Source organism: Schistocerca piceifrons, chromosome 5, assembly GCF_021461385.2.
Source record: "Schistocerca piceifrons isolate TAMUIC-IGC-003096 chromosome 5, iqSchPice1.1, whole genome shotgun sequence".
In the NCBI taxonomy this organism is placed as follows: domain Eukaryota; kingdom Metazoa; phylum Arthropoda; class Insecta; order Orthoptera; family Acrididae; genus Schistocerca; species Schistocerca piceifrons.
The window spans coordinates 273,545,247-273,566,779 of NC_060142.1; the positions used below are offsets into that span (position 1 = coordinate 273,545,247).

The 21,533-nt window shown below is 39.0% G+C and overlaps 2 protein-coding genes across 4 annotated transcripts in view; one reads left to right on the plus strand and one right to left on the minus strand.

The window, feature by feature from the left end:
- LOC124799291 (INO80 complex subunit C) overlaps positions 1–11,575 on the minus strand; it is a 69,655-nt gene extending 58,080 nt beyond the window's left edge. Inside the window, exons 1-2 of the mRNA XM_047262875.1 lie at positions 11,440–11,575; positions 1,180–1,314 (exon numbers count right to left, since the gene is read on the minus strand). Coding sequence (XP_047118831.1) covers positions 1,180–1,314; positions 11,440–11,466 — 162 coding nt within the window. The 5' untranslated portion in view covers positions 11,467–11,575. The remainder of the gene's footprint in view (positions 1–1,179; positions 1,315–11,439) is intronic.
- Positions 11,576–11,644: 69 nt separating this feature from the next.
- The window catches only part of LOC124798409 (GATOR complex protein WDR59), a 283,785-nt gene continuing 273,896 nt past the window's right edge, over positions 11,645–21,533 (plus strand). For all 3 annotated transcript variants that reach the window (XM_047261802.1, XM_047261803.1, XM_047261804.1), the window contains exons 1-2: positions 11,645–11,963; positions 20,607–20,656. In XM_047261802.1, coding sequence (XP_047117758.1) covers positions 11,904–11,963; positions 20,607–20,656 — 110 coding nt within the window. In that variant the 5' untranslated portion in view covers positions 11,645–11,903. The remainder of the gene's footprint in view (positions 11,964–20,606; positions 20,657–21,533) is intronic.

The following is a 21,533-nucleotide window of genomic DNA, read 5'->3' on the forward strand; positions in this document are numbered from 1 at the left end:
TGATGACATCTCCTTGGTAAATTCTTAATCACCACCATCAGGATCCTAGCATCTAAAAAGTATGCACAACTGATCTCTTGTCTGAAGTTCTCTCCCATTTACAGTGTGTGTGCAATGCAATGGGGAGTGTGGAATGCAATGCAATGGGGAGTGTAGATACCAGATGCCTAGATGGGAAGTCCTATGTGGTTAGTTGATTCCATCCCACCGTTTCTCACACCTAGTAGATAAAGCTTGCATATATCCTAATGTCGGTATCATCAATCCAAACCTGATAAAAGTCAGCTGCTGCCTGCAAAACTCGAGCCTTTGGATATGCATCATGAAGAGTAAACCAAAAATAATATACAATAATAAGTAGTGACCACCAATTAAAACTTCTCAAGCTTGTCGGGTACAGCTAAACTGGTGGCTGTCCGACCTTTGCTTAACGTGATTCGGAAAAATGAAGACCTTCAGTTGAGTAACAATAACTTTATTGCGAGCGCGTATCTGGCGACGCCCGGCATGCATGGACAGATCGGAGCTATAAAATATGCTTCTGGCCTATACAAAGTATCCTTAATCCTCAGAAAACTTCCGTAATTAGGAGAGGAAACAGTACTCGTCCACACAAGTCAGGAGGCACGGAACTACTAACCTCACTCAAAAAACAAGGAATAATAACAATAAACAGAACATATATAAAAGATAGAAAAAACAGCGCCTCTAGAGGCTTGTCGCGGAACTACACCAACATCGCGTAAAGTAATTGCGACCGCACACCACTGCACTGACACACGCGCACAGCACACACACACACCGGCGAGCTTGAATTAGCGCGCGGCAGCGTCGCTACAAGCTCTTATTTGTTTGTTAATGAGATCAAAATTTCTCCAAGAAACACTTATTTTTTCATCAAATTTCTTAGAAACAAAACAATACTGTTTGGCTGGTATAACAGTGCCCATGAACACAAGTACAGAGGGAAAACAATGATAATTACTGTTCACTAAAACCACAATTCATTTCGTTTTACAAATGTCATAAAATACTGGTACACTGTAACTGTGTTATCTAGGAGCAAAACAAATCTGATATCTTGTTTGGAAGACTGGCTGCTATTGTGTGCACGGATTTTTAAATTTGCACAATTTCACAAATAATACAGTGAGTCACTAACATCTGACATTCACTTACCTGGAAATTTGGATGTTTAAAAACAGGAGGCTTTTTATCTTCTTTTCCTTCTTCTACAGCATCATGAGTGACAGTGACAGGGCTTGGGACAGCAGAGCCACTCACACTGTTGGAGGCACTGTCATCTCCAAGAGGCTTGAAACAAAAAAAATTAAGATCTTAAAATATGTCACAAATATTGAAAATTTTATATTATTATTTCTGAAGACTTACACAGCTCTTCTGTCTGCTACTGAATGACAACACATAACTGAATAAATGGTGGTTTCAGTTTCACATGCCACATTCTCAGAGAAAAATTCAATGAAAATTTTCTTCTGATAGCAAAAGAAACCCACAGTTAAATCAGGAGACATACAAACAATTTTCCACTAGGTTGCTTAGAAAAAACCACCAAGAATCAAAGAAAATAGAGCTAAGGGGGACTGCAAAGAAAAAAAAGTGTGGAGGCAGAGGCTTTGCACCTAGTTATTAATCTAGTCTGTGGTAGTCTGTAGATTGTAGTTACAAATCTGTAAGTTTCTTCATGTGCTGCTTCAGTTGTGAGAGGGTAATTGATTAAATCTGGAAGATGTTTGTATGAATATAGCATCAAAAAGTAGAAATGTCTTCCAGAGAGAGTAGATGATGTTTTTGTTAAGTGTATGTCAGGAAAATTAAAACAAACATGGTTCTGGGGGGACCATTTCATTAAGTACAATTTATTAATTGTGTACTCTATGTGCACTCCTCAAATAATTATATTATTAAAAGAGGAAATGCCAAAATGTCCAATACTGGCTGTCAGCTTTGAACCATGATGTCATCAAGATGGCAGATAAAAACCGTATCACTTCCATCCAATATTGTGACAATAATGTAATAGATTCAGTATAATTAAGAAATGCAAACAAGTTCAAAATTTAATCATAACTTGAAAATGCAACTAATGGGACACCCAAAAGAATGATGGGGTTTTGGGAGAGAAGAAACAACAAAAAATATGCACAAATCAATACTGCCAAAATTATATAAAGGCCACAAAAAAAGAGCACAGTTCAGTATTGTCACCTTTAGATAAACCAAACTATACAATACCAACAAACGAATATACCTCACTGCAAATTCCTATAAAAGATGACCTATAATGAAGTCCAGAAAACCAAGAATTGCTGCAAAAGCTGGTATTGAAGACTTCACTTGACATCTATCGCAAGAACAAAGTCCTTGATACCAAGAAACCTAAACTCAAATCAAAATATGGTACTGAAAAAAATCTTCACCTATATATTTAAAAGAAACTCCATGATACCTACCAACCATAAACAAAGATTATCACCTATCAAACCAAAGGAAACAATTCACAAATTCCTTGATAGTGTCATTAACATTAATTTATGCCTACAATTAAACCACAAGCTGCTCGACCAAACACTCACAAATGAAAACTTTTTTTAAAAAAATTAAAAAATGTAAACACCAGGTAAAACTTAAGAACACATCTGGAGGCAATTAAAAGAGACTGTATATACTAGAATGATACATACGCAGCTGAAACAGGTAAGTAGGACATCTATTACTGTAATTCATAAAAATAGCCATACAGTACACTAAAAATTGTATTTTAAGAGATATATATGAAACAGGGGTAGTAGACGGCAAAGAATGATGTTGAATTATCAGACAAGATGGTGGAAGAATATCAAACTGTTTCTGACTTTTTATTCATTTTACTCTCCGAAGACATTGTGTTTTCATATAAATTTCAATTTAGTTTTACCTTTCACTATTGGTCCTGCTCCCTCAGATTTAATCTTTTTCCCCATTCTTCATCCGTTCTGTCCTTTTTGTGAGATTTTTCCTACTTCTTTTTACAAATTTTTATGCCCCCCCCCCCCCCCCCCATATATGGATCACTGATCTTCCATCTGCACCAATACACAGAAGTTTCCCTACCCCTACCAAGAACCCAGTCCCACACACTGTTCCTGCATTGTTGCCAAGCTCATGGAATCCCCCAAAACGGCCTGATAATCAAATTACCTTCTATGGCTGCAACCCTTCCTTCCACAATGACCTCTATCTGTTCAAATTCGGTCATTCCATAGCCCTCACCAATCTCATCCAGCAAAATCATGTAAATCAGGCCCAAGCATCTTCGCAATACTTCCTCTCCGTCCATAAAATCTTCATGCTCTGCCATCCCAAATTCCTGCATCCCATCTCACAAACTGAATTCTTGTCCTGCAGGAACTAGAGCAGCATGCACAACACCACCTCAAAAAATTCTCCAAGCTGTTCATCTCCTACTCCCACATTGGACGACCATTATCCACCACCTCTATAAGAGCCTCCAAACCTCCCCTACATCCCCCTATAGCTGAGAAACTCTACCTCACAGACTTAATATATTTGCCACACTCTCAGAAACCCGCACCCACCATTATACTGAATTGAGACAGTAAACAAGATCTGAAATGTACATATGAACCTTTCCTCCAGCAGTATCAGTCCCAGAGCAGCCTCAGTCCTTTCCAAAGACATTACCTTTTGCTCCACTCCCAAATTCGATCATGCCGGACTTGCTAAAGACATTCACTCCTTATCGCAGTCCCTACAGTGGAAACACTTTACTGCTGCCAACTGTACCAATCAAACTAAATTTAAAACCAATACTGAACCCTGGCTGACTCAGTTCACTCCTCCAGCCAACTGTGATCCACCCCCACTGCCCCCAATTCACCCCTGTTAATGTTTCACAATTTCTTAACCTCAAACCTGGCCTCTCCATCACTGCCCAAATCCCTCACCATGGAAACCAACCTTACATCTGCAGAAAGAACCACCATCCACCACCCAAAAATTGATCCCAACAGTATAATCCTACCTGCTGACAAAGCCTCCACCATTCTGGTTTTGAATCATAGAGATTACGTGGCTGAGGGACTCTGTCTGTTGTTAGATTCATCCAGCTACCCCCATTCTAGAAATACAACAGGATCTCCAGACCCTCTGCAAATCCTCAGGCCCATTCCAGAAACTCTGCCCTGAGTCTATCTTCCTCCTCACCCCTGTCATACCCTGCACTCCTACCCTCTACATGTTTCCTGAAGTTCATAAACCCAATCACCCTGCATGTCCCATTGACCTGATACTGTATCACACAGAGAGAATCTCCCCTTTTGTGGACCAACATGTTCAGTCTATTACTCACGGTCTACAATCCTGTATAAAAGTCATCAACCATTTCCTCTACTGAGTTCCTGTTCCTTTACCACACAACACCCTGCTTATCACAACTGATGTAAGCCCACTCTGCACTAACATCCCCATGCCCATGGCCTTGCTGCTACTGAACATTTTTTTCCCAACAACCGACTGATGTCAAACCTACAACCTTCTTCCTAGTCACCATGACCAACCATATCCTCAACCATAATCACCACTCCTTTGAAGGTATTTTCCACAAACAAATCTGTGGCACACCAATGGGCACCCACATAGTACCATCCTATGCCAATGTATTCATGGGCCATCTACAGGAGCCCTTTCTAACCTCACGGTATCCCAAACCCCTCACCTATTTCAGATTCAATGGGGATATTTTCATGATCTGGATTGAGGGTGAGGACATCCTGTCCACATTCCTCCAGAACTTCGACACCTTCTTCCCCATTCACTTCACTTGTTCATCCTCAAGCCAACAAGCCACCTTCCTCAATGTTGACCAACACCTCAAAGGTGGCTACACCAGTATCTCCATCCTTATCATACCTATCAACCACCATTAACACCTCCACTTTGACAGCTACCACACATTCCATAACAACAAGTCCCTCACTTACAGCCTAGCCATGGAGATCACATTCATAGTGATGAGCTCTCCCTCTCCACTCAAATATACTAAGGCTCTCACCGAGGCCTTCACAGACTGAAATTACCCTGCAAACCTTGTACAGAATCAGATCTCTTCTGATTTCTCTCTTCAGTCACCTACCACTTCCCACACACCCACTGTCTGGCCACAAAGGAGAACTGTAGCAACACAGTACCATTCAGAATGGTGGCAACTGAATCACATTCTCTGCCAGTCTTTTGACTGTCTCTCGCCATATCCTGAAATGAGGAATATCTTACCCACTATCATTCCCACCCCTCCCACAGTAGTATTCCACTGCCCACTGAACCTCCACAATATCCTTGTTTATCCATACTCCACCTCTGCTCCCAACCTGTTGCCTCATGGCTCATATCCCTGCAAGAGACCTAGATGTTAGACTTATCCCATACATCCTCCCACCGCTACATACTCCAATCCAGCCAAAGGCATCTCCTATCCCACCAAAGAGAGGGCAACCTATAAAAGCACCCACATAATCTAGAAACTAAGCATGAAACACAGTGCCGCTTTCTACATGGGCATGGCAACTAATAAGCTGTCTGTCCACAAGGAGCAGCCACCAGCAAACCGTGGCCAAGAGACAGGTGGACCACCCAGTTGCTGAACATACTTCTCAGCACAGTGAGCTTCAGTTCAATGACTGCTTCACCATCTTGCCATATGGATCCTTCCTGTCAATACCAACTATTCTGAACTGCACGGGTGGGAACTCTCCCTACAAAGTATACTGCATTCCCATAGTCCCCCTGGCCTCAACCTTCACTAGTCCCTGTCCTCCAGTTACCTGTCTCCTTCCCTGCTTCCCTCCAGCACTACACAGCCTTCTATACCAACAATGCACCCACTATCTTTTTACACTCTTTTACTACTCTTCTTTTCTGCTATTCCCCCCCCCCCTCCCCCACCACACACACAAAAAAACTTCTGACTGCACCTAGCAGCACTACCCTGCTCCCACATTGTCCCTGCATGCTACCACAAGCAGCTTTTCACCGTCCCCCACCTCACACACACACACACACACACACACACACACACACACACACACACACACACACACACAGGTACAGCTGCAATCTGCAGTGTGGCAACAGCAGCTGGAGATACTGGTCACATGTGTGTCAGTTATGCTTTTGTGAATAAAGCTTAAACTTATAGCAGTCTTGTTGTCGTGTCTGTTTGCAACTCAACATCTCCTCCATACAGTGAGTAGCAATCTACCCTTTTTGTAATATAGTTGTTATTCCAACCTTGACTTTCCATTGTTTGACACAGATATTAGTGTCAGTGGTGTTGAGAAACAGCTGAAATCATGAAAACTGAACGAAGCTCCAGGGCCTGATAGAATCCGTCAAATTTTATACTGAATTGACAGGTGAGTTAGCGCCTCTTTTAACTGTAATCTACCAAAGATTCCTGAAATAAAAAACCGCAACCAGTGGTTGGAAGAATGCACAAGTCACTTTTGTCTGCAAGAAGAGTAGCAGAAGTGATCCACAAAAGTACCATTCACTATCCTCAACAGCCATTTGCTTTAGAATATTCTGAGCTCAAATGTAATAAGGTATATCGAACCGAATGACCATCTCCAAGTGAACCACATGGATTTCAAATAAATTGATCATGTAAAACACAACTTGCATTTTTGTCACATCACAAGCTGAAAGCCACACATCAAGGCAGTGAAGTAGATCAGGACTTCTGAGTTTCTGAAAAGTATTTGACTCCGTATCACATTTGTGGTTATTACCAAAAGTACAATCATATAGGGTATCAAGAGAAATCTGTGACTGAACTGAGAATTTTCTGTAAGGAGAACACAGTATATTTGAACTGAGAATTTTTCTGTAAGGAGAACACAGTATATTATCCTGGATGGAGAGTCAACAGGTGCAGAAGTAACTGGAGATGTGCCACAGTTAAGTCTGTCAGGAGCCTTTCTGTTCACACTGGATGTTAATGATCTTGCAGATAATAATCTCAGACTGTTCATAGATGATGCAGTTATCTGTAATGAAGTATTTTCTGGAACAATTTCCACAAATACTCAATACTCAGATCTTGATAAAACTTCAAAGTGGGGCCCAGAATGGCTACTTGCTTTAAAAGTTCAGGGATGTAAATTGTGCACTTCATAAAAAACAAAAATAAAAAATTAGTATATGATGACCACAGGACCTGTAACAAACACAGCTAACAGGGGGTACTGAATGTGAACAAGGAAAGGCAACACAAATGGTCAGTGTTGTTTGACCCATAGAAGACTGTTACAGATATGACAAAGAAACTGAATGACTATAGGAATATATTACAACCCCTTTTGTACCATTCCAGTAGGGACCATTAGGACAAGATTACATCAATTACAGTGCACTGTGCACTGTAACTGACACAGTGGTTTACAAAATATGGTTGTAGATGTAAAAAAAGTAGTTTCATGGAAACCTTTATGTTGATGTTTTAGGTTAATTTATAAATTAGAAGTAGCACAATAATGTAATAGTGACTTACATGGCAACTACAATGACGATGTTTCTCACAACAAGAGTCTTAAGTCAGGAAGACAATACAGAAATTAAAAATTTCAAAGTCAGCAGGTATAGTTGAGGTTCCAGTCTACATTCTGAAAGCATGCGCAGACAGCATACAAGTGCCATTAACAAACATAATAAATGAGTCCTTTAGTTCATGTTCAGTCAGAGTACCAAATGCATGCCATAAAGACCCAAATCATGAAAGATTGCTATAAAAATTACAAAAATCATTTAGGTTTACATATTAGAGGGAAGCCTTGAAAACTTGGATTTAGGTCCAGACAGTTCATGTCGCTTTCGCCAGTTCGGTATGTGGTCGTATGCATTGAAAAAACTGCTGACGTCACCTTTGCTGACTGCAAACTGAATGCAAAAGGAAACACAGTTCTGTACAATCTATATGCAAACAGGTCCAAACACTGTAAATACAGGTCCCGATACCAATACCAACATACCCCACCCCACATTGGGATCTATCACTTCCCTTGACCTATATAGCTCAACAGCAGCTCCCGATCCCATAAATTAGGATCAAACACCTCCCATGGCCTATATAGCTCAAAAACATCTCCCGATACCAATACCAACATTCACAGCCACACATTGGGATCGATCACTTCCCTTGACCTATATAGCTCAACAGCAGCTCCCAATCCCATAAATTAGGATCAAACACTTCCCTTGGCCTACATAGCTCAAAAACATCTCCCGATACCAATACCAACATTCACAGCCACAGATTGGGATCAATCACTTCCCTTGACATGAATGGTCACAGGTTTGTTTGAGCCGGGGGTGAGTGTGACACAGATGCTAAAGAAACTGAACTGGCAGACTTTTGAAGATAGATGTAAGCTATCCTGAGAAGGCCTAGGCCTACTTACAAAGTTTCATGAACAGACTTTACATGATGATTCTTGGAATCTACTGCAACCTGTGCTTATCACTTATAGAGGGATCATGAGGAAAGATCAGATAAATTATAGCACAGACAGAGACATTTAAAAGGTCAGTCTTCCTGCATTCAATGCCTGAATGGAATGGGATGAAATCCTAATAACTGGTACCATGGGATGTACCTTCTGCCATGCATTTCACAGTGGTTTGCAGAGCATAGATGTAAATGTAAATGTAGATACAGGTTAGTAATGAAAAGTGACAACTATACAGCTTGTCGCAGTACTATTATACTGTAATGTTTCTTGCACAGAAAAAGAAGAAAGGAAGGAAGATTAAGTTTTAATGTCACATCAACATGTAGGTCATTATGGTCCGTTTTTTGCAAGGAAAGAATGAGCCAGGATCCACAGTGCATGATAGTAATGTCTCGCCATTCTCCTGAGTTCAGCATCTCACTCCATCAAGGGGAGGTACTGACTCAGTTTTTCAGGTGGACTGGTGGAAGGATATGAAGATGGACATGGAGGATAGCGGCATGTTTACAGGACTGGAGGCAGTTTTCTTAACAGACTGAATTAGTGGAAAGGGTACAGTAGCAAGTAAATGGTTCCAGAGATATCAGCAGGTGCCCTAGATCTGTGCAGTGATTATAAACAAAACTGGGATTATATCAAAGAACCTCGTACAATAGTGACTAGGAAACAATTAAATGAGGCACTGCAGTTGTTAAGATACTGGCCTCTTATTTGGGAGGATGGCACTTGCTCTGCCCTGCCATTCTCATTTAGGTTTTACTAAATGATTTCAGGCAAATGCCAAGATGGTTCCTTCATCATTAATATGAGCAATCACCTATCCCATCCTAGTAAAGTATACTTACATGTGCTTTTAATTTTTGAGCTACTTATTTCCATTCTCTTATTATGATACAACCTGTATCATTGAAAGATGAACCCTGGATGTATGAATAAAATAGTCTTTCTTAATGTTAAGTCATTTTACTTTACTGCACTTAAATTAAATTACATGTTTGACTTCTTTACACAATCCACAGACCCAAGGAATATGATTACGTTGTTGTCGTTGTGGTCTTCAGTCCTGAGACTGGTTTGATGCAGCTCTCCATGCTACTCTATCCTGTGCAAGCGTCTTCATCTCCCAGTACTTACTGCAACCTACATCCTTCTGAATCTGCTTAGTGTATTCATCTCTTGGTCTCCCTCTACGATTTTTACCCTCCATGCTGCCCTCCCATGTTAAATTTGTGATCCCACAATGCCTCAGAACATGTCCTACTAACCGGTCCCTTCTTTTTGTCAAGTTGTGCCATATACTCCTCCTCTCCCCAATTCTATTCAATACTTCATCATTAGTTATGTGATCTACCCATCTAATCTTCAGCATTCTTCTGTAGCACCACATTTCGAAAGCTTCTATTCTGTTCTTGTGCAAACTATTTATCGTCCATGTTTCACTTCCATACATGGCTACACCCCATACAAATACTTTCAGAAATGACTTCCTCACACTTAAATCTATGAATATGACTAATGTAACGTTAACTGCAGAAAATGGTCAGGGGACAAATACATATTATTAATAGTATATCAGCCTAAGATACGTCGCAGGTTATTACACCTATAGATCACATAGCACTGTGTTGTATCAGAACAAGGAATAATGTCTTTTGATTGAACGTTGCAAAATGCTGTAGCCCCACCAGAAGAGTCTGCTCTATGAGCTCTGCTTTTACTGAGCAACATTAATTATTTACATTACAGTGGACACAGGATGTATTTCGCAGGGGTGGGCTGATTTGGTGGAGGGGCCAAACAGTGGGGTCATTGGTCCCACCAAATTAGGGAAGGATGGGGAGGAACTCAACCGTGCCCTTTCTCAGGAACCATCCCTGCATATGACTAAAACGATTCAGGGAAATCACGGAAAGCATAAATCAGAATTGACAATAAATTTAAATCATAATCCTCCCAAACATGAGTTTTACTAATCCCCCATCAGAGTGTCTCTCTCTCTTTTTCAGGCTCCACCGGGACAAATCAACGAGAATGGTAAGATCTATTCTCTCCCCCCTAGGAACCACAGGAATGACAATTTTGTGCAATCTGCACCATCTTGAGCCAATATAGGCTCGTCTTTTCATGCTCACATAGTAGAACCACAGGATGTACTACTTCATGAGGCAAAGTGCCAATTTAGTCTAAAAAAAGATCTTAGTAACAATAGAGCAGTGGCTGTAGCAGAATTATTTGGTTACTGGTGAAATTGAACTTGACAATAACACAAGGGCCCCAACATGAACTTGTCTCTTAGGACAGTTCTAACTTCAGAAAAAAACGAAGAGTATAACAACAAAACATGAAACGGTAACAGAAGAGATCAGTTAGAATCATTAACATACATCGAGCAAACAAAAAAATTGGATAATTGCAGCTCTGTTTCTACCACATTAGGAGCAATGTTTTGAAACAATGGTTGTATAATATTTAGGACGATACATAACGACGATTTTTAGTAAGATGATGATACATTTTTATGAAGGTGTCCCTGATTATCTTAATTAAACAGTGCTGTTAAAGTAGAATTTTGAGAAATCCAGATAGCAACCATTTTACAGCTCTCGATAAATATCTTCCAGTAATATTACACACACAATAGCATCAGTGTACACTAAAATATGATACTTTGTTGAAGAGTTGTTGTATCATCACTTGCTATTGTTAGACGATTGTTATGGTCCAAAAGTTGCAAGAAAAATTACATTTTGTTGTCGTGACTGGTCGATGACATTATAAGTATCGGTGCACTAAAGCGATTTAAATAGTCACGTCCTTCTTGTCATTTACAATAATATTAATTTGTTGGTACGCAGCGATCTTTTCGTCAGGTCAAAGGTTATAAAAAACGGCCTGTTACTAAGATATTCACCGTGTTCGGGCGCTTTTTCTTCACCATTCGTCAGTACATGTTCTACAAACTACGTCTTTCATTCCATTGCTCACTTAATGAACAAAAACACAAACATTCATATACAGACATTAACGTCAGAAACTCTTTAGTGTTATCTTTGGATGATATTTGGCAAGTGATGATTTTGATCTCTGTACAGGCGAAACTCTTTGGGTTTCGAAATTGTTTTTGTTGACAAAGAGTGGCAGAAGGCTGTCTAAGGAGTTTTGCGGTGTGTTGGAGAGGGTGTAGAAATGAGCAAAAACACTATTTTCCGATATGAAAATAATACTGTTTGCTTGGAGCGCCAATTTGTTTCAGTCAGCATCAGTATTTCAGTGAACATATAGCGTATTATTAGTCAGCATGCGCTTGATCTCGGTGACAATTCGGTGTTGTCAGGCATAACTACTAAAGTAATCGGTCATAGTTCCTAACTACAGATGACAATGGCCGCACGGTGGAGTAGCGAATTCACCGTATCGGAGCACAGAGACCTGCAGGTAATATTTCAGTAAATGTGCGCCATATTTTGCTTTCAATATTTTCTGCAAGCTAGGAATCTGATGTTACCAATATTTGGTTTTTGATGATTGTGTATATCCTCTTCCTCGTCCTTGAGTTTCCAGCTTCCTTACACCTTCTGTACTTGAACACATCAACGTGAAGTTAATTTTTATTGTGACCAGCTTTTATTTCTCAAATGTAAGATCAGGGAGATAGTTATACACTGAAGGTTATTATCACAGTTTGACTTGTATCGTCTACAAATGCTTACGTGCCATATTTAACCCTTTCCAATATTTAATGCACTTTTCGCATAAAAAAGAAAATTGCAAGGTGTGTTCAGAAAACGTGTATTAGATGACAGACAAATCTCCGAGTATTTTGATGCGTGTTGTGTACATACGTTATAAATAATACAAGTGGGTTCCAGTTCATAACTTTTACCTAAAGTGGTATCGAACAACACATTTGCAATTTTTGTCCACCAATGGAGCCCTTTCAGTTGTTGCATCTCCAGTAGGTACAGACGATGCTAGAGTAGCCAGTTATGGGATCACTTAACACAACACTTGCTACAGTTTCCTAGGTAGCTACAAGAGTAGTGGAAGACAGAATAATTATTCACTAAATGACAACTTACAGGAGGGTGTGCTAGTGTTCTTCAACCAGAAATTTGCTTTTCCTGCCCCCACAGCTGCTGGACATAGAGATATGTCATTTGATGTTTAAAAACATCCACACCAAATAATTGTCAATTGCTCAAATTTTAGAATGTTCTGTAGGTCATTTGAATTCTTATTTTGAAATGACTTGGAACAAGTCAGTTTATAATACATGTATACATGATTAGTGTTAACATTAATAAATATAATATTTTCAGTCCTGCTCATGCAACTATGAATTCAACAACGAATTGTCACCTTGTAGTATGGGCTATTTGTTGGTATTCCCTAACGATTAGTTTGTCACCCCAACCAAATTTTGCCTTTGATGTAGGCAACAAGATGGTGAGGAGACTTATCTCTCTCATCCTAGTGGTGGATCAGTGGTGACATGAATGGAACAGTTGTAGTGTATTGTGGTTGCAGTTACTTGACTGTATCACTTTTCAAAGCGGTTTCTGGTATCTCAGAAGGGGCTATGACACACATTGAGTATGTGTACTCCACCATTTAAGAAATTCAGCTAATTCATACCTCCAGAATGAATTTTCACTCTGCAGCTGAGTGTTTGATGATTTGAAACATCCTGACAGATTAAAACTGTGTACCATCCCGGAATCTTTGCTTTTTGTAGGAAAATGTTCTGTGGCTCACAACCCATATTCACAGATTTTAATTCACAGATGATAACCTGTTATTGTTCCTGTAGTGAGTCTTGTGATTTTAATGACTGTGTTTGCTTTAAGCTCCCTTCTTTAAGAAATCTCACCCTGACTATTGTTCAGCTAATTCACAGCTATTCCTAGTCATTGTTCCAATAATGAGTATTATGATTCTTAGTGGTTGCATGTTCCTCTGAGCTGTTTCCTGTAAGAAATTCCATCCCTGAATATATAGTCCTTGTCCATTTTTCATGTTGTTCAGTGTTCACCTTTTGCACGTTTCTCAATTGGTTTATTTGAATCTCTCAGTAGTATCAAGAGTGGCACTCAAATTATGGTCTTTTGGTGCCACCCTGACATCAGTGTCAGTATTTAGTTCTCCTGGCACAAAGAACACACACTGTTAATAAGTTTCCTTAATATGTAGAATTGTCACTATAGGATGACTTTTGTTTACATTTCCTTAGGTCTGATGAACAACACAGTCCATTGGTATAGTCTTTGAAGTGTAACAACATAAGTTATGTAAACGGCATCTGCGAAGTTTTTGTTTGTAGATTTCAGTTATGGATGTCATCCATGTGTGTTGTTTGTATGTCCTATATTTGTTGTGAGTGCCAGATGTTAGTTTGTTTTTGTGGTTGGTTGTATTAGCTTTGTTGTGTGTGCTGGTTTCATCAATAATTGTGTGGAAAGTAATTTGTTTACAGTTATTTGTATTTTAGAGCCTGCTCCTAGGACTAATGGCTTGCCTTGCAAGTTCCCAATCTTGCAGTTTCCCAAGTCTATCGTACCTGGTGAGCCATTGCAAGGAGGGAGGGAGATTGGATCACATTGTTTACTGGAGCAATATGTAGATTATATTCAGTTTTTGTCCCATAGACCCAAAAATGATATGTTTTTCATGAGTTTGGAACAAGTCAGAAAGTATAACATAAAAAACATAAACCTTCTAAATATAATTCTCACTACTCTGATCATTTGGCAGGAGATTGTCAAAATAGATAAATACGTTATGTAGTAAACTGGACCTGCTAATATTTACAGAATTAATACTCTGTCAGAATGAAACACAGTTATGCACTTTTAATAAATTTATCATACACAAAATACATAATCTTGACTGTTGTGGCCAGGTGCTGTCAAAACTGAAATCTAAGGACATTTTAACTTAAGCTGGTCCAACAGTCCCTGCTAAGATAGTCATCTACGGAGTAGGAATTGCATATCAAGAAGTCTTTTAAACTCTGTTTGAACTGTGCTTTATCTGAAACCAAGTTTTTTATGGTTGCTGCAAATTATTGAAAATATGTAGTCCTGATATTGGAATCCTTTCTGGACCAAGATAAGTGAATTTAGGCCTTTAAGTAGATTGTTTTTATTCATGGTATTGATGCTATGAATTGAGCTATTGGTTGGAAACAGGGATATATTACTTGCAACAGAGGCAATGGTGGAGGCATTTGATCACGTTTTATACTACACCTGTAGAGGTCAAATGGAAATGATACATTTAACATCCTATGTTGGTTTCTGTGAATTGTTTTTATTAATATTTTATTTTTTTATAGATTTTTTTTCTTGTCAGTGGATATACAGTTTTCAGTTTTAATTTGCTATGTTTTGAGGGTATATTTAGCCTTTAATTATTTTATTTTTTTCTCCTCAAACCAAAACTTCTTATCCCTATGGAAGTCCTATTAATTTGTTAGTTTTTCTTTTGATAATGTTTTTCCATTGTCATTTGTGTCATCCATTGCTTGTTTCTAGAGGATCATATGAAACAGGATAGAGGTTAGTTGCTAAGAAATCTGTGTGGCATGAAGGTACAAAACGTTCAAGTTGTCAAGCAGTGACTGGTGAAAGCTGTCTGAAAGGAGTGGAGTTTGTGGAGCTGAATAGTTGGTGGTTTTAGCTTTATTTATCACTAAGGCCCACAACTTGTGTAATTACAATCCTTATTCTTTTCTGTTAAAATTGGTTTTGTGCTTCTGGATTTCTATGGCCCCTGTACATGCAACAGCAGTTCTTCCACACTACAAACTCCGTAGCAGATGCCAGCATGACTCAGCACTCTTGGACAGTGATCTGATGATGTCATGACCAGACTATTGTGTGTATACATGCGGGGTGTTCCACAAAGTAGTTTAACAAATATAACAAAAACTGTGAATTTTGTATGTCACATAAATGGTCATGACATTACTGATGATATATGCGATTGCAGTCTTTCTTGGCGTATTCCACTGATGAATTCTTTTCAGGTTATCAGCCAAGTGGTGCCGTCGTCTTGTCACAATGTTTCAATGAGTTTCGTACCCATCATCTTCTGGCGAAGATGATGATGATGGGTACGAAACTCATTGAAACATTGCGACAAGATGACGCCACCACTCGACTAATAACCCGAGAAGAATTCATCAATTACTGATGATGTTTTACTGTTGACGATGCTCAAAGTTTCCTCCATCAGCAGCAGTACAGCATCTGCAATGCTGGAGAACAGAATGACACTCTTGTGTTATAGTTGTCATTGGAATGGATTCACATTTGCATTTTTCATGTCATCCAGCAAATGTGGCTCTGTGACGTGGATGGTATCCTTGGGAGCGTCCCACAGAAAGAAGTCTAATGGCATTAGATCGAGAGATCTGGTTGGAAACTCAAAGATTTCCTCGTCATCCTATTCACCTCTCAACAAATGTTTCAGCTAGGAATTTCCACACATCACAATGGCAGTGTAATGGTGCACCATCACTGTTCCTTCAAAAAAGAATTATCCTACAAGTCCTCTGACTGACATACCACACCACACTGATAACCCAGGAATATTAACAGCTCTATCTTCCATAACATGGGGGTTATTTCTTGCCCACTACATACAGTTGTGGTGTCACCGCCAGACACCACACTTGCTAGGTGGTAGCTTTAAATCGGCCGCGGTCCATTAGTACATGTCGGACCCGTGTGTCGCCACTTTCAGTGATAGCAGACAGAGCGCCACCACACGGCAGGTCTAGAGAGACTTACTAGCACTCGCCCCAGTTGTACGGACGACGTAGCTAGCGATGCACACTGTCGAAGCCTCGCTCATTTGCAGAGCAGATAGTTAGAATAGCCTTCAGCTAAGTCAATGGCTACGACCTAGCAAGGTGCCATAGCAATTGATAGTTATCGTATGAAGCATGTCTCATCAAGAACGATGTACCACAAGGATGGATTAAAGTTAAGTATTCCAGGAGCTACGTGCTTTTCTTTATAGCATTCATTACGTATCCTGTTGCAGACCTATCTCTATTCTGCGTGAGCTTAGCGCATGCCTTCGGCTACTTCCGAGTGGCGTGGTTGTCTTGTTATGCCACAACAACAGTTATATTGATTGATAGTTCCATTCAGTTTAAATGTCGCCTCATCACAGCAAACAATGACTAAACTGTTTATTATCACAAATCCATTTGCATAATTCAAGGTGCCTATCTGGATCATCCTCATTCATCGCGTGAAGCAACCTGGAGCTGTAGCGTTTCCACCTTGCTTGCTTTCAAATACAGCGAACACTTGATATGTTGCCACCTGATTCACATGCAGCTTGCCATATGGACCTTTTTGGGGATCTTGTGAAAGCATGTACCACTGTATCCTCCCCTCGTTTGTCAACTACTGAATTCTTCTTGCTACATCATTCTTTCATCAGACCACACACACTTCCTTCCCTCTGGTTTGTCAACTACTGAATTCTTCTTGCTACATCATTCTTTCATCAGACTACACACACTTCCTTCCCTCTCAAATTTGTCACATAATTTTGTTATTGTTATCCGCGATGGGAGCGTAGTATGAAACTATGATCTGCATTGTCTCTGTGCTTCTTTCATGTTTCCACATTTCCACTAACACTTTAAAATTCACTTTATTTGCTCCAAGAACAAGTTTCCAGCCTTATTGTTATTTACTAGTAGTTACTACTCATGGGAGCACCATATAGTTAGAGTTGGACCAGGTTATCAATAAGCTAATATCTCCTCAGTTATTAAACTTCAAACAGTGTAAACCTTTTTTGTGGGGTGCCTTGTGCAAATAGTTTAGATTGCTGAGCTTTTTTATGTTTGAAACTGCTGTCTGTAAACATGTAGACATAACCCATATAGCTGGAAGTGACACAAAGAAAAAAACATTAACAAGCAAACAGCCACCAGCAAGTGTAAATACTTTTTCTAATAGACTTCCTAAATTTTGTTCAGAGTAATTAAGAGCACTATCACATATTTAATACTTCTTTGGGCTAGAATGTCAAGCCATTGAGGATGAATCATGTGCAAGAATTGTGAACAATCGTGACAACTTTGACATTATCAACAGAAGATAGTCAAGGGTTAAGAAGGTACCTCCACACCTGAAGCTTTATTCTCACTCATGAATGATGTGCTAGAAACCTTTAACAAAAAGATGGTGCCAGTATGTTTTATGACCATTCCAAAGTTGATGTTTCTGAGGCTCACAACTTAGAAGTGGACAAAGCATGTCACTGTGGTGTCAGAGGAGCAGTTGGGAACTGTCTAAAACAGACAGGAAGCAGGCAGTTGTCTCATATGAGAACATTTAAGTGGTTTGAGAGGTAGGGCCTGACTGGGGAATTGGACACTGATCTGCTTTGACCCATGATGTAAGGGTGTTGTGGTATGTGACATCATTACAGTGTGGAGTTTATGAGTTGGTTGTGTTTGTAGATGTTTTTTGTGGTTGATGGTGTCCTCTGGTGGTGGTGGTGGTGGTGGTGTGTGTGTGTGTGTGTGTGTGGGGGGGGGGGGTGGCTGACCTCATTTGCAGCAGCAGAATTTGTTGGTGGTAAGTATTTTTTTTTTCTATTTTTAGTCTATTCTTATCGAGTTGTGATGTTTAGTGTATTATTGGTGTATTGATTGTGTTTTAATATCTGTAGGGATATTTGATTTTTGGGTTTTTGAGGTGTTGTGGTTTTGGTTTTATTTTTCGTAGCTGTAGGTGTTGGTGTTTTGGTATCGTCAGCTATGGTTACCATACATAGGCCAAGGGAAACGTTCAATTCCAATTTACGTAGTCACGGGTGTTGCTTTTGTGGTATCGACAGTTGTGGAAATGTCCAATTCCAATTTCTGTAGTTGATCGGTGTTGTTTTTTGTGGTATTGACAGTTGCGGTTGAACTATATAGGTCAAGGGAAGTGTCTGATTCCTGTAGATTTTGTTGGTGTAGCAGAATATTGTAATTTTGTTTTTGTCATCATTTTGTGTGATTTGGATTGTGGTGTGATTTTTTTAAAATGTTATATTTAGCTTGTGCTCACCCTGAACCCCCCCCCCCCCCCCAGTTTCCCCACAGTTGTTTTGTTAGTTTGATTGTATTTTTGGAGGGAGAGATTATTGTCTTATTTATATGTATTTTCGTGTTTGGTGCCATGTGTATGTAGTGATGTCATAGGCACCATATTGGAGGTGCTGAGAATGGCCATTTCTGCCATATTGATGATGTCCTGGATCAAAGCAGATGGGTGGAATCGGATGCTTCTGTAATCTTCTGTCTAGCCCTCCATGGATCTACCGAGAAATACATTTAAACAAGAAAACTCTCTCTCTCTCTCTCTCTCTCTCTCTCTCTCTCTCTCTCTCTCTCTCTCTCTCTTTGTGTGTGTGTGTGTGTGGGGGGGGGGGGGGGGGGGGGTTTCATGCAAATTCTGAGCAGTAGATGCTTTTAACTGTTAACCTCTATGTACTGCAGATATATCCTGTGGAATTCTGTGTTCAACATAAAAGTTCATGAGGTAAGATTTGTTTAGTTTTAATGACAGCAAATTTACTTCGAACCTGATAAGATATTTTGAGATATATTTATGATGATGTCTGGCTTTGACTGATTACGCTGGTATTATAATGTGCAACAAGTCTTCCACTGATCTAGTGGGTGTTTGAATATCTTATGTGGTTCAAAGTAAACTTCCTGTCAGTAAATCTGAAGAAGTCTTGCCCCAACAACTTCTATGCTAAACACAGAATCCCACAAGATATGTATGTAGCACACACAGGTCAGCAGTTAAAAAGTGTTTACTGCTGTACTGTTCCAAATTCTTGCCCAACTGGAAACATAATTTCCTCTACTTGCTTTGGTTACTTGCATTATATTATGCATTATGGTATTGTATTTGAGGTAATTTATTAAAGTGAAAGAAAATTTTCTGTCTCAAGGAAAAAGTCATCCAACAACCTCCTGTTGTACACTTCAGTACAATTTCCCAATACATTTATCCATCATACCATTTGAACAATTCAACAATTGGGAGTGTATGCACTATGAAAATAATGAAATGACCCATGATTACAACACAGTAACAAAATCTGATTTGCATTATGCTTCAGTTATTCCCAGAAAGGTTTAAAATACACTGATATAAAAAGTGTTTAACTTAATACCATGTAATTTTGAATTTTTACCATATAGTTATGTGCTCTTAAAAATGTAAAGATGTGTTTAATTCGTAAGAACAGTAATTTTTTAAAAGAGACGGACAGAGTGTTATTACTCTAGGATTTTAAAAAGAATGGAAAATAAAAAACAGTCCTTGAAATATTTGAAATATTATATCAGTACTTTCTTACATTTTCTGTCTAATTGAAACATTTCTACTTTGACATGTTCCTCACACTGGCATAAGAGACATGGAAATGAACCATTACAGTAAGTAAATGCAATACAAATAAATTGTAAAACCACTCTAGTTGCTCTGTAGAGCTTTATTTAGCCCACTACCAGATCCGGCTTTTCCATTAAGGCATTTTTCAAGAGGTTCTGAAAACTACCATGTATATAGGATTGATGTTCATATGTTTAAAATACACATATAAATATTTATCACAGTTTTCAGAACCACTTGAAAATGTCTTAATAGAAGAGCTTAAACTGGTAATGGACTAAATTAAACTCTACAGAGCAACTGGAGTGCTTTTATGTTAATTAAAGAAACAGTTGTGGAGCACATGGAGAAATAACAAATACATTGATTAACTGTAGAGCATGACTTTATTATATGGAATCGTTCTAGTGATCATATACAAATGTGTTTCATAAAGTGCATTGTGTGCCAAACTTGAGGTTACATTAAGCATGCGTTCATAAGGACAACTGAATTTACTGTTGCTTCTGTTATTATAGACAGTATACAGAAAGTCAGCTTGTAGCTACAATATCAGCAATTATTATATAGGCATTCCTTTTTTCTCCTGTCTATTTAAAAATGTTGGACTTTTATATATTTTGCTTTATCTCTCTGTTGATTATTGTTTCAGGCGAGTGCAATGGCTGTAGACTGGACAGGAGTTTATGTTTTGTTGGCAGGGTAAGTGCTGCAGATACAGCAGTAGACTTCATTTGAAAGCACCCATTCCTTTAAAATGATCGAAGTTGCGTTTAATGCATGCGCACCCATATACCTGAAAATGGCACTCCCTAGTATTTCCTATAAGCCAACTTCAAGTTGATCTTATTGCACAGTTAAACTTGCCACTTTAATCAACTGGACAAGCAAAGTAAATGTAATTTCAGCATTCTCAGGGAGATTTTGCAAAATTAAAAAGATTCACTTGTGTGCAAACATAAATCCACAGCAGTGATTGAAGCAGTAAAAGCTAGTGTCAATACCTCTTTTGTATGCTTAGTGTCCATAGTTGTTATGCAAACACACAATTCATTCATATCTAGTAAATGCAACTACCGCAAAACATATGTCATTGTATGTCTTTGATTTAATGAGTAACACTCATTGTCAGTGGTCAGAACAAAGGGGGGTGTAACAGTGCGTTTTCTTTCTTTTGTATCTAAAAAGTTAGTTATTTAGGCTACTGAAACAAGTCTCTGTTACTTATTGTCAATCCTTGTTTTTCACCCTTGTTGGTAACTTACTTTTATATTTGTTTTTTCCTTGGACCTGCCATTGTTGCTTGTATGCTTTTTACTTTCTTTCTTACCAAATCATCACATTTTCAGCTCTGTAAATTTTGAAGATACTGATACAAATCTTGTAAAACTCACTCATGTAACATTTATGGTATTGCCCTTTTTTTTGACACCATATTCCTAATCTCTGGCTTTGTAACAATATTATAAAAAGTTACTACTCGTCATATAGTGGAGATGCTGAGTCACTGATTGGCACAACAAAAAAACTGTCACAAATAAAGCTTTCGGGTATTAAGGCCTTCGCCACACACCCACCC